This window comes from Tamandua tetradactyla, chromosome 13 (assembly GCF_023851605.1).
Source record: "Tamandua tetradactyla isolate mTamTet1 chromosome 13, mTamTet1.pri, whole genome shotgun sequence".
Taxonomy (NCBI): Eukaryota; Metazoa; Chordata; class Mammalia; order Pilosa; family Myrmecophagidae; genus Tamandua; species Tamandua tetradactyla.
In genome coordinates this window covers 57618412-57631531 of record NC_135339.1, presented here as the reverse complement: position 1 = coordinate 57631531, position 13120 = coordinate 57618412, and the positions used below count along the sequence as shown (strand labels likewise).

Here is a 13120-nt window from a genome sequence, read left to right as displayed (position 1 = left end):
GAGAGCTGAGTTATTTTTTGTCTATACATATGTTCTTTTGGAACAACGTGACACCACACCCACATTTCCCTAGACTGCAGTGGGACCCTCTCCCAGGGCTTTATTTGCCATGAGGTCATGCTCGTACTAAGTCCCCTCACCAGTGTATGTCCCGAACAAATATTTTTCTACATCCTTCTCATACCGTCTAGTAAACATTGGAAATCATCTTTCTGGCAGATTCATAGATTTTGAAATGAATATAAATTGACTATGCACAACTATCAGCCTAAAGTTTACTTTATTCCTGCCTCAAGACGCTGGACTTGATTCAAAAGATTTCTAATCAAGGAAACATGAAGTTGGTTCAGAGAAAATGTGAAATCAACCTATTTCAAAGGCCTCGAGGAAAACGAGGCTTAAGGGTTCCTCAGAAACTCTGTAACCCATGCGAGAGTAGCTGGATGTACATGCAAATGAGATTTTTGGAGTACGTGGGAATTATCCACCTGCAGATATCAAATAAAATGAGGTGGGGGAGGGAGTGTGAAGTGCTGGTGGGCTGACTACCCCCTACTTCAAAAGCTTACAATTTCCAAATTGAATAACCTAGGTGAGGTTTTTTAAAAGTTTAGAAAAATACTTTCTAAACTTTTAAAGGAAAAGTTGGGAAGCCTAGGATACTCTGAGAAATAATTTTCCTCACCCTATAAACTCCTGATCTATAAACTCCTTAGTTCCTAGGTTTTGGTAATTCAGTAAAATTATTGTTGTGTTTTCTAGCAGATAAATCCTTATCCCTAGTGCATTTCTGTTCTGGTCATCAAAACCAGATTTTGGGGGGTTGGGGAGGTGGGAGGGGGTCATCGGGATGAGCCAGTATGCTTTAAAACATCTGAGAAATGAAAGGACCCATGAATGGGGTGATGGCATTCATGCTGTCATTGCAGGGAGCCAGCGAACCATTTTTAAGCAAGCCATGAGACACTGGGAGAAGCACACCTGTGTGACCTTCATAGAGAGGACCGACGAGGAAAGCTTTATTGTGTTCAGTTACAGGACCTGCGGGTAAGTAAGGGAAGGCAAGGCCATCTCAGCAGCATCAGAGGAAGACAAATCAGATGGTAGATAAGTCTTGAATGTTTTCTCTAAAACCAAGAATTTCCAGTGAGCTCTGATTTGTAGGAGCCCAGGGTTTGCCATAGTTTCCCAGCTATGTCCCCTGTCCTCAGTGAACTCATAATCCAGTGACAAAGTAGACTCAAGAGATCCAGAAGAGGAAGGCTCCAAGTAAACAGGTGGACCTCCTGTCGCAAGGAAAGGAATGGGGGGAAGTGGGGTGTTACACATGCAGAAATCCTTAGGAGAGTAGTTCTTAATCTCTTTGGGTTCCATGACCCCTTTGAGAATCTGTTGAGGCAATGTGCTCTCTTCCCTCAGACATGGCTGTATTCATATGCAAAACTCTACGTGTAATTTTAGGAGTTCCATGGAATAGTCCTTACAGCCTTCCTGCAGAAAACATAACATAGCATAAGATGACTGGATTGTCATTCAACTTATCTATTATGCCAATAAATGTAAACGTGAAATACTCTCCTACTGAAAAAATCATGAAACCCAACTACATGTTCTCTACGTGAGATAACTACTAAAGAAAATGACCAAGAAATGTTAAATACAAAAGGAAAGAAGGGATACAGGCAAATAATAACAAACAAACAAACGAAAGCTGGGGTCATAATATTAGAGGTAGAGGTTTTGTTGTATGTTTGTTTATGGTTCATTTGTTTCTGTTTTTAAAGTCCGGAAGTGATTTAGAGAAAAAAAAAGGCAAGTCTCTTTAAATGGGAAAGTGTACAAGCTATGATAAGGATATAATTGTCATAAATCTTTATGCACCAAATAGCATATCATTACGAGTCATAAAACAAGCTCCAGGGAATTCAAGGAGAAATGGACAGAAACACCAGCAGCAGTTAAACTCTATTTCATTTCTGTCATCTTAAATAGATCAAGTCAAGTTGACCAAAAAATAAGTAGAGATTTGTAGAAGATCTGAAAAATATAATTAACAGAATTGATTCTTTGGATCTATCAGATTCTGTAGCCTGCTCACAGAAAATACACTTTTTTTAAAGTTCCCATTCAACTAATTTACAGATCTTGATTATGTTAGGCATTAAGAACACCTCAATGGATTAAAAAAAGGCAGAAATAGCATTAAAATATTCTCAGGTTGCAAAGCAATGAAACCGGATGTAATAACATAATAACAAAAAGAGACTATACCTCCCCCATTATTTGATAAGTTAAAAACTCTTTTTTATAACTCTTAAGTCATAAGGAATTCAGATTAAAATTGCAGAATGCCAAGATAGAAAAACGATAATGAAAACCCTACAATTCAAAATCTAAGAAAATGGCTAAAGCTATATAAAGAGAAGAACCCATTAGTAATTAAGAAGAAATAATAATAAAATATTCAATTCAAAGAAGTTTTAGAAAAAAAAAAAAACCCAGTCATCACAATTAAATAAACCTAATGAGAACACAAGAAAACTGAAAAGGCAAAACATTACAGGGCTGCTAAACAAATTCAAGAGTAAGTTCTTTGAACAAACAGTAAACAATTTGTTAGTCTGAGACCAAAAAAAAAAAAAACTGATAGTGCAGAAATACATAAAATTAGAAATTAAAAAGGAGAAATTGCTGCAGATTCAGTAAAATCATAAAATAGTACTTTGCAAAACTCTAGGGTAAGAAATGTGAAAATCTGGACACTGTGGATGACTTCAAGGTAAATATAAAGTACTGGTACAGACCAATAACTCTGAAAGAAGTTGAAAGAGTGAGGAAGTAACGCTATTTCCCCCAAAGCACCAAATCCAGGATTTCACAGATGAATTCTTTCAAACGGTCAAGAAACAGGTTTTCTAATACAATTTAAACTTTCTAGAGCATAGAGAAAGTAAATTACTTTTACTAACCATCATGGCACTGCTACTCCAACCCGACAAAGATGGCACCAAAAAAGAAACAAAATCCTATACTGATCTCACTTATGAATAGCCATGCAAAATACTAAATAAAATGTTAGCACGTAGAATTCAGAAGTATCATAAAAGAAGAATAGGGGGCGGGCCATGATGGCTCAGCAGGCAAGGACGCTTGTCTGCCATGCCGGAGGACCCGGGTTCGATTCCCAGTGCCAGTCCATGTGAAAATAAAAAAAGAAGAATAGGTTGCCAAGTAGGTTTATCTAAGTAAGTGAAGACTAGTTTAATAATAAGAAATATATTCACATGATGTGAAAACCTTATGTCTGATGCTCCTTTTAGCTACTATATCAACAGAAGAATAGAACATATGGAATAAAAATAAATAATAGGGGGGACAAATGTTAAATTAAATTCAGTTTGAAATAGTGGTAAATGAAAGCGAGGGGTAAGGGGTATGGTACGTATAGTTTTTTTTCTCTATTATCATTTTATTTCTTTTTCTGTTGTCTTTTTATTTCTCTTTCTAAATCGATGCAAATGTACTAAGAAATGATGAATATGCAACTATGTGATGATATTAAGAATTACTGATTATATATGTAGAATGGAATGATTTCTAAATATTTTGTTTGTTAATTTTTTTTAATTAATAAAAAAAGTTTAAAAAAAGAAAGAAATATATTCACATGATTCACAGTATTGATAAGTCCAAGGGAAAAGAATAATTCATATTTCAGTGGATGCTAAAACGGCATCTGAAATAATTCAATATGCAACTTTTTTTTGTTTTAAAATGTAGATGAGGCATAGATGTCAAGGATAGATCTTCATTAATAATAGATCTTAATAAATATATATAAACATACTTAATAAAAATAATATATAGTATTTATAATAAATATTTCAAATCGGAAGCCAACTTTAGGTTGATCAGTGATCATCTTCTAAGAGAAGCAATCCCCTTAGAATCAGAAACCAGTTGAAAATGCTCATAGTCACTACCATTGTTTTTTTGTGTGAAGGTTGGGCTGGTGATGCATGGACTGGGAATCGAACCCTGGTCCCCCCCGTGGCAGGCGAGCATTCTACCACTGACCCACCCATTACCAGTTTCCTCTTCTTAACATTGCTGTAGAAATACAAGCTAATAAATTCAGACAAGATGAAGAAGTAACACTCCGAACATTGCCAGAAGCAAAGCCAACATTTGCATTGTTTGAAGTGAATGTGATTGTGTGCCTAGAAAAACCAGAAATTCAAATATTAGATGCAAAAAGTGAATCTATTAAGTTGACTGGTTGCAAAACTAATAATCAAAAAGTTAATTGCTTTTCTTTGTACGTGAAATAATGTCATACTTTTATAATGGGAAAATATCTCGGTTTTAATAGAAATATAATTGATATATTATAACTAAGAATAAACTTAACAAACATGCAAAAATGTGCCAGACATACAGGAAGAAAATGCTGACTCTTTGAAGAACCTAAAAAAGAAAAGAAAATAACAATGGAAAGACAGATTTCTTGGTCTAGAATTTTCAGTATAGTAAAGATGTGAGTATTCTCTAAAATAGTCTATAACTCATACCATTCTGAATGAGTTTTTAAACACCAAAATCTATGTGTGTGTTTGTGCGTGCATGCATGTGTATGTATGATACTAGAGTTTATCTGAGGAATAACCACGTAGAAACAGCCAAGAAAAAAAAATAGTAGTGGCAAAGGTAGGAGGAGGGGATTATTATTAGGTAGCTGGTGGGTATTCAACTATATAGGATATTAAAATGCAAATTGAAGATAATAATTAACACAATTTGGAACATAAGAAAAAATAGATCTATGAAACAAGAGAGTTCAAAAATGAATATACCTCAGTGGCAGAATTCTCACCTACCATGTGGGAGACCTGGGTTCGAATCCTGGCCTGTGCTCGTCCCCCAAAAAACAAACAACGAAAAAAAAAGACAAAACTTCAACCAACGGTGCTGCAATAAAGGGATACTCACATGGAGAAAGAATGAAATATGATCCCTGCCCTACAGCATACAAAAAAATTTTTTTAAATGAATGTACCTATGTACAAATTTAGATGGTATTTCGAACTAGTGAAAGCAAAATAGATCAGTCAATTGCTATAATTGAATATTAGGATAGTTAGATAGCGCATTGCAAAAAAATAAAGCTGGATCCTTACTTCCCTTCTTACACCAAAAGCAGTTCTAGAGGTACCCAGAGCTGGGCATGGTGCTGGGCACGGGCCACCTCCCTGTCTCTAAGAGCCCAGGGTAAAGGTGGCTCTAATGTTAACTCTGGCCAACAAATTGATGCAGAAACGTGGTCTTCCAGAGCGCCGGACATCAGCCACAGCCTCAGACTCCACTTGGACGGCTTCTGTGAGAGACAAGTTGCTTGTTAAAAAGGTTGTAGAATTTGAAGCTAATTTACCTTGTACATGTAAAGTGCATTTTCCTGATCCAAACCAGCTTCATTGCTTTCAACTAGCTGTGGCCTGAGGTGAAGGTTACTACCAGCGTGGGACATTTCAATTTGAAACTGACGTTCCTCGTGCATTCAACTTGGTGCCTCCCAAAGTAGAATGCTGGACCAGACTCTGGCATCCCAACATCACAAAGACATCACAGAAATGTGTCTAAGTTGTCGGAGAGAACATTTGACTGAAGGCACTGGCTGGGCTCCCACGAGAACATTGAACGATGTTGTTTGGGGATTAAGCTCTTTATTTCCTGATCTTTTGAATTTTTATGATCCATTGAGTGTTGAAGCTGCAGAACATCATTTGTTGGACAAGACAGCCTTCCGGAATAAAATTTAAGAGTACATTAATTGTTATGCCACATGATAAAAGGAGACATTTGCAAGGTCATGGATTGTGTGTTATAAATGTGTCTAACTTAAAACCACAGGGTTAAACCTTCCTTTTCCCCCGCGCCTCCCTCTCAGTCCCACTGGATTGTACTAGTCCTGTGGCATGCTGTACTGAAGAAGAAAAGCTTCCTGACCACCCGTGTTGGATGGAGAATTCAACATAAATACAGCAGAAATTATGTTTTGGGTCCTAAAGAGCTGTCTGCTTGCTTTAACCTGTTCACTTTTTTGAAACTACTATATAGACTAAGGATGAAACTCTCAAGCCATTTTAATGGACTCAAAATTAAGAGTGGAGCTCGCTTGCCCTTTTCCCAAACAGATCATTTCCTGCACAAGTCATGTTTATGATGTGACACCCACAGACTGGCAAAAAGAAACTCACTGCAAACTCTGATTGGATACAAATTCTCTTAGCTTTTTCCATGAATATTGGCCCTGTCTGTATGTCATGACGCTTCCCATATTACATAGAATAATTTGCTGGATATTGCTTATTGACATATGTATTTTATTTAATGTAAGTAAAAACAAAAATTCTAGAAAAAAGAAACAATGAAGGAAACCAGGGTGGATTTATTTATGATCTTGGAGTATGGATAGCCTTTCCAAGCAGGACGGAAGACAAGGAAGGCATTTTATAACATTATAACTAAAACTTCTTTATGACAAAAACAAAACAAGACAATGTATAAACAAAAAACAAAGTCAAATGACCACTTAAAAACCAAAAAACTAGGGTGCACGGGTGGTTCAGTGGTAGAATGCTCGCCTTTAATGCGGGAGACCCGGGTTTGATTCCTGAACCATGCACCCCCCAAAAAAATCCAAAAAATCAAAAAAGTCATTTATCTAATTTACAAAGGGCTCTTACAAATCAATAAGAAAAAGATAAATGACCCCAAAGAAAACTAGAGAAAGAGGAGAACATACAGTTGACAGGAAAAAATAGAGCGATGTCCAAAAAATAAAATGAAAAGCTATCCGACTTTGATGAGTGAAATATTGTCCTTTGCCTATTCAATTATCAAAAATAGTTCAATGAAACCAGTGTTGGCCAGAATGTGGGGAAAATAGTACTTTCAAAATATGGTATTGGTAGACATGTAAGTAGACACATTTCAGGAATGCAATTTGGCAGAATCCATCAAAAAATGCATATACTATTTTACCCACTAATTCCGTTGCTACGAATTTACCTACCATGAACTAATACAAGTACAAGGGTTTCTTCATGGGATTTTCATTTTTTCCCTCTCTTCCTAACCCTCAGCTGCATTTAAACAGCAAAAATTGGAATCAGCCTAAATGTACATTAATAGGAGATGGACTAAATAAATTTTAGTACTGTGCAGTTTTGAAAAAAATGAGGGAGAGCGATATGTGTTGTTTATAAAACAAATCTCTAAATTAAGGAGGAAAAAAAGCAAGCTCCAGAACAACATGAGTAGTGTGTTATGTAATTTAAAATGCGTGTTTATATATTTAGGGATATAGATATATTAAAAGTTCCTGGAATGTCACCCAAGAAACCTAACAATGGCTAGCTTTGGGTAAAGAAACTGGAAATGGGGTGAGAGACTTATACCTTCATTTTGTTCCTTTTGGTCTGTTCAATCTTTTGTAATATAGACATGAATTCTTTTATGTTTAATGGAGGTTATTTGGATGGTGGACTTATGGGCCATTTTTGTTTCCTTTTTTTTTTTTACCTTTCTGTATTAAGGATAAGAATAAATATTATTTGATAGAACAATTATACCTGGAAAGGGAATCATCTGATAATAGTACCGAGATCTGTGCATCACAGCAGCTCAGCTGCCTCCTTCCCTTGGCTTTCCTTCTTGTCATCAGAGATGGTCCAGCAGAGTCTCTGGCACCTCTGAGGGCTTGGCAGTGCTGGGGAGTAGAGTATGTGCTTTATTCCAGGAACAGAGATGGCATCACCCTTCAGCTTCTCAAAAGGATGCACGACCGTCCAAAAGGTCGAAATCATTTTTGGAGGGCATTTCTGCACTGGGTGGAGAGTTGGACGAGGTCATGCTCACCTTTGAGATTCTGTGTTACTTGTACACACACACCCCATGGGGAGGCAGTTGCCTCTGATGTCTCTCTGGCCTGCTGCTGACCTAGGTGTTTCTGCATCTGTCCAGCTGTTGTTCTTATGTTGGGCGCCGAGGAGGAGGCCCGCAGGCCATATCCATTGGAAAGAACTGTGACAAGTTCGGCATTGTGGCTCACGAGCTGGGCCACGTGGTAGGGTTCTGGCATGAGCACACGCGGCCGGACAGGGACCAGCACGTCACCATCATCAGAGAGAACATACAGCCAGGTAAGGAGGCCTGAGCGGAATGTGGGGGCCACCAGACAGGAAGACGCCAATCACAGGGTCAGAAGGGACTGAAGGCGAGGGGAGGCCACCACCTGTTTATGCAGGCGTTTGTCACCAGCACTGCCATTCCTGGGGTGCCACATGCCATGGCTTGAAGGTTATAGTAGTAGTGAGATGGTTTTCCATTTGTAAAGGACAATGAAACACAACTCCATTGCCTAAAATGGATAGAACCTACCAAAACACAGTTGAAGCATCAAAGTTGATAAGCCACAAAAAAAGGGGGTGGGGGGGAATCTCCTGGTTCCTTTTACAAGAGTCATTTTTGCTCTATTAAGCGACCCACCCTTTTGAAGCTGAAATATAATTGGGATATGTGAACATGTAAAAACAGTGCTGCTTGGCAGAAATAAAATATATTCTGCTCCAAGGCAGATAAAGTGTCTAGATTTTTTAAAATGCCCATGTTAAATAACTTGATATAGAAGTTCATATTGAACATGAAGGTATGCTGGCTGAATAATGTGATTGCCTTAAAAATGCCTTTGAGAGTTTGAATTGCGAACTATTTGGGATCGAACTTGACTCTGATTTGTTTTTTCTTATTCTTTCAATTGCATAATCAGAGGTTTGATTTGATTTGATTTTATCTTAGGCAAGCTGATCAGTAACCAATCTGTCTGCAAACTTACTTTAAGAGTTTCAAGTGAGATTTGGGGAGGGGTCTCATTTGGTGGGGTTGGGAGAACATAGGGCTTTCTCTAAGTTTCAAACTTCTAGTCGATTAAAAACAACAATAACCATAAACCCTCTTATTTGACTGACTCAACTAACAGAGACCCTGGAAGTTTCTATGGGCCCTCCTTGTCCCTCCTCTGCCTCCCTTCAGGTGCCCGCTTTGGTTTTCCAAGACCTTAACAGAGTGTTGTGTCACAGGTCAGGAGTATAATTTCTTAAAAATGGAAGCTGGGGAAGTGAGCTCTCTGGGAGAGACCTACGACTTTGACAGCATCATGCACTACGCCAGAAACACCTTCTCAAGGTCGGAATCTATGGTTACGCCTCGTCTGTGTTTTACTGTGCCTGCCGCAGGCTTGGGTCGGACTCCTGGAGGTTTGCGGAGAGTGGGTCTCTGCATGCTCCTAGCACGGTTGGCGTGTCTGTCCTTGAAATACAGTGGCCTCTGGGCTGCAGTGAAATATAATCTAATCAGCTTCCTGCTAATAAGATTGACTCCCATTGTGAAGCCGGTGTTCCAACATGCCCTAATGTCACAAGCACCAAACTGGAAAAAGGAAATGATCAAGAGGTTGGCTGGGATAATAACTTTACAGCCTCTGTGTCAAATTTCCTGTGCATGGGGGGAGTCTTTTCAAGCATGTCCTTGATGTAAGCAAGGCAGCACTCACTAGTTCACCTAGAAGAAATTTGGTTTATTGGAAGTGTCAGAGCGGGGAGGGGCTGTAAATCACTGCTTCATTTTAGAGGTGAGGGCACACAGTTTTGCTGGGGTCTGAGAGATAGCAAAGGCCCAGGTCTTCTGCCTGCTGGTCATGGCTGATGGTAGCTGATCCACCTGAGTGGGGCTGAACTAGATGTTTGTGGCTGGCATTAGCAGGAGCTGTTCTATAAGCCAGTGCTGTGCTCTATGCTGAAACAATTAAGTATCTTCAAAACTGCCCCTCCTTCTACATCACATACGTGATACATATATAAACATGTTCCTTCTAGTCTCAGTTTTTCATATCTTTCCACCTATGAGTTGAAGGGGACTCACAGTATCTCTTTCAATTTCTCTTGGCACCTTCTTTTAGGTCTCGTTTCAAATCCAGCTTATTTGCTTATTTATTTAGTTAGTCATTCCAAAAAAAAGATATGAGGTGAACTTCTAATATACAACAGGACAACAACAATGAAAAATAGGTGAGGAAACTGGTGGGAAGAGAGGAGAGGGAAAATAAGAGTAGACAGCTAAGTTGAAGATTGGAGTACACTTAATATTCAGAATAAATGCCATAAGGTCATTCTTTGTTGAAGTTGACTGCCAATTCTGTGCTGAACTTCCTAGAAGTCACAGCAGAGAGGAAAATAACCCACCTCATGGGTCCCCTTGTCCATAAAGATATTAAAGCAAACCATTTGTTCAGGAGATACACAGTTCTTGAGGATGAAAAAGAAACTATTTGCCAAGGGCTTCTTGGATCTCATAAGGCTGCTGAAGGCAATCTGTTGATGAGGCCATGGAATTATGAGAAAGATCCTCCAAACCTCAGCACCCCAAGTTCTCTGAGGAAACTGTTTACCTGGTCACACAGTTGACTTCCTTATCATTTCTGCCTTGCACCCAGGGAAAGTCTCTCCAGAACTCTAATGGGGGGAGTTTTGTTGATGTCAGTGTCTTTGAACCACACTCTTCTGGCATAGGACCCTTTACTCTTCTCCTGGATCTTTTTCAGAAGATACAAGGGCACCAAGGTATAATGAAGAGACCACCAGATTGAGGTTCAGAAGTCTGGGTTTTAGTCCTGGTTCTTCCACCAACCTTTGCTACTGGGGAGTTAAAGACTAATTAGATGCATAGACTCTGGAACCTGACTCCTGGGTTAAAATTTCATTTCTCCTCCTTACCATTTGTGTGATTTGGTCAAACCTTCACCTCCCTGGGCCTGTTTCCTCATGAGACACTTGGACTAGATGTTCTCCAAGCCATTCCAACTCAAACATTTCATGTAATTTCTTGATCTGGTGCAGATGGGTGAGGCATTGATAGATGTGATCTCATTCATCGTACTTAATAGTAGTTCCTCTTCTGGAGTCTAACAGGACGTTCCTCTTCTATATTGGGCAACTGAGACTTGAGGGATCCAATCTGGGGGTGTGTATGGGAGAGTCTCAAGAAGTCAATGGAATGGGTGGGGTAAGAGCCCACCTTGTAGATGTCAGAGGTCGGTTGCTTGGGAGTTGGGGCTGGCTGCCTCTTGATTCTGAACAATGGTGCAAGGAATAGCAGATCTCATCACATCACCTCCAGGGGTTGCAGGCTGCTGATTTTGTCAGAGAACCAATGTCACGTTGGCCCAAGTGAGACACCTGTACCTTGGGTCTTGTTTCTATAGCTGTTATAACTCTTTGTATTATTTTAGAATGTATCTATTGCTTTCCTTTCTCCCTCACTGGACTGAGTTTCTTGAGAACAGAGACTGCCTCATTATCCATTAGTCCCTAGCATTTAACACCCCAGTGCCTAGCACATAGTAGGTGTTCAATAAATTTTTGTTAAATGAATAAATTAATGAATAAGTAAGAAGGGACAGGGTATTCTGCAATGCCAGAGATAGGTAAGAGGAGAAATTTCCCTATCCTTTCCACATTCACAAATGCAATGGTCATTTCATTAAGGAGAATTTTAATAGTATAGTATCCACTATGTAGGGCATTTTGGACAAGTTAATACTAAATGGGCCATAGGAACTCCACCAACTTCACAGTACCCCCTGTGTGCCAGTTAATGTGAGGTGCTGTGAAGTCAGAGGCCAGGACCTGGGCACAGACATAGTACCTTCTGGCATCAGCATTTTTCTTATTATTTTTATTAAATACTTCTACAGTTTTTTCTGTCAACCTTAGCTCATAATCCCATCTCACATTGTCAATGTGAGCCATTTTATCAACATAGATCACCCCAGCCCCATGTCCAAAGCCAGGAAATAATAATTCTTTCATCAAAAGTTCCCAGAGTCCCTAAGAGGAGGAACGCAGTGGGGGAGGGGTAGTGGTACATGGAGGGGATGTACAGCTGGGAATGGGGCAGCTTCACTGAAGTCACTGAAGGTGTGCAGACTTCCCTTTCCGCTATTACATTATGGGCTGCTTTGGAACAATCTATCCCCAAACTTAGTGCCTTACAATAGCAATGACTTACTAGGTCTCGCAATTCTGCGGGTAGTTGGGCTCATTCTCATCTGTTCTTGCCTGGGATCACTCACACAGAGCCAGTCATTTGATGGTTTGTCTGGGCTGGGGAGTTCAAGATGGCCAATCATGTCTGGCTCCTGGTGCTGGCTGGCTGCTGGGGTGCCTGGGTTCTCTTTCCTGGGTCCTCTCATCCACCAGTAGGCTAGAGAAGGCTGTTCATCATGTGGGGTCTCTGTTCCTAGAGGTCAGGCCCGAAGCTGCAAACCCTTTAAGACTCAGGCTCCAGAATGGGTGTAGCATCAGTTTTGACACATTCTGTCGGTCAGAGCAGCCACAAGACCAGCCTTGTGATGGGAAGAGCAGCAACTTCATGTTACAAAGGAATATGATATTGGAGAGTGCATTATTATAATGATCTACTACAACTACCTTCTCACCTCTGTCTTAGAATTCAGAATGATTTTGGAAAATCTATCTTATAATAAGTGGATACCTGCACTGGTCTCTGCTGATTTTCTGCATAGGTTTCCAGAAAACTGCTTTGTGCAGAAGGGTTTTTATCAGTGGGGTCCTTACTGGTGGGGTTTCCTGGCATTTTGTCCAAATCTTCCTCCCTCCCTAACTCCATATCATTACTCCTGGTCACATGCCCCCTGGAACTAGCCTGCACATTGTCTTTTACTCTGTAGAGCAGAAAATAGCCTACAAACATTTGCTCATCTGGGGAGCAAATGCTCTTCCTGCTGATGGGAAACCCAATCTTCATGTCTTCCCTTTTTACGATTGAGCTGTCTCCTTCCAACTTTATTCCCCCTAGTTTATTGCAAAGCTTCTCCCATCTGCCTTGCTTGGACCTACACTTGAGAAATAGTGTCTTGGAGGTTTTGTTGGGCAAAGGTCCAGGAGATGAGGAAACAGTTTCTCTGGTACAGGAGTGTCTTTGTTTGGAGAACTCAGAGCTGACAGTTTTATTCCCTATCTGCCAAACTCTTTCTTTGTTTAGA

The 13120-nt window shown here is 39.7% G+C and overlaps 1 protein-coding gene and 1 pseudogene across 6 annotated transcripts in view; both read left to right on the top strand.

Moving 5' to 3' along the window:
* Window positions 1-13120, top strand: part of TLL2 (tolloid like 2) — a 143257-nt gene that overhangs the window by 86072 nt on the left and 44065 nt on the right. For all 6 annotated transcript variants that reach the window (XM_077125600.1, XM_077125599.1, XM_077125601.1 and 3 more), the window contains 3 exons: window positions 930-1047; window positions 8023-8201; window positions 9138-9243. In XM_077125600.1, the coding sequence (XP_076981715.1) occupies window positions 930-1047; window positions 8023-8201; window positions 9138-9243 (403 nt within the window). The remainder of the gene's footprint in view (window positions 1-929; window positions 1048-8022; window positions 8202-9137; window positions 9244-13120) is intronic.
* LOC143654554 (NEDD8-conjugating enzyme UBE2F-like) lies at window positions 5284-5843 on the top strand (annotated as a pseudogene).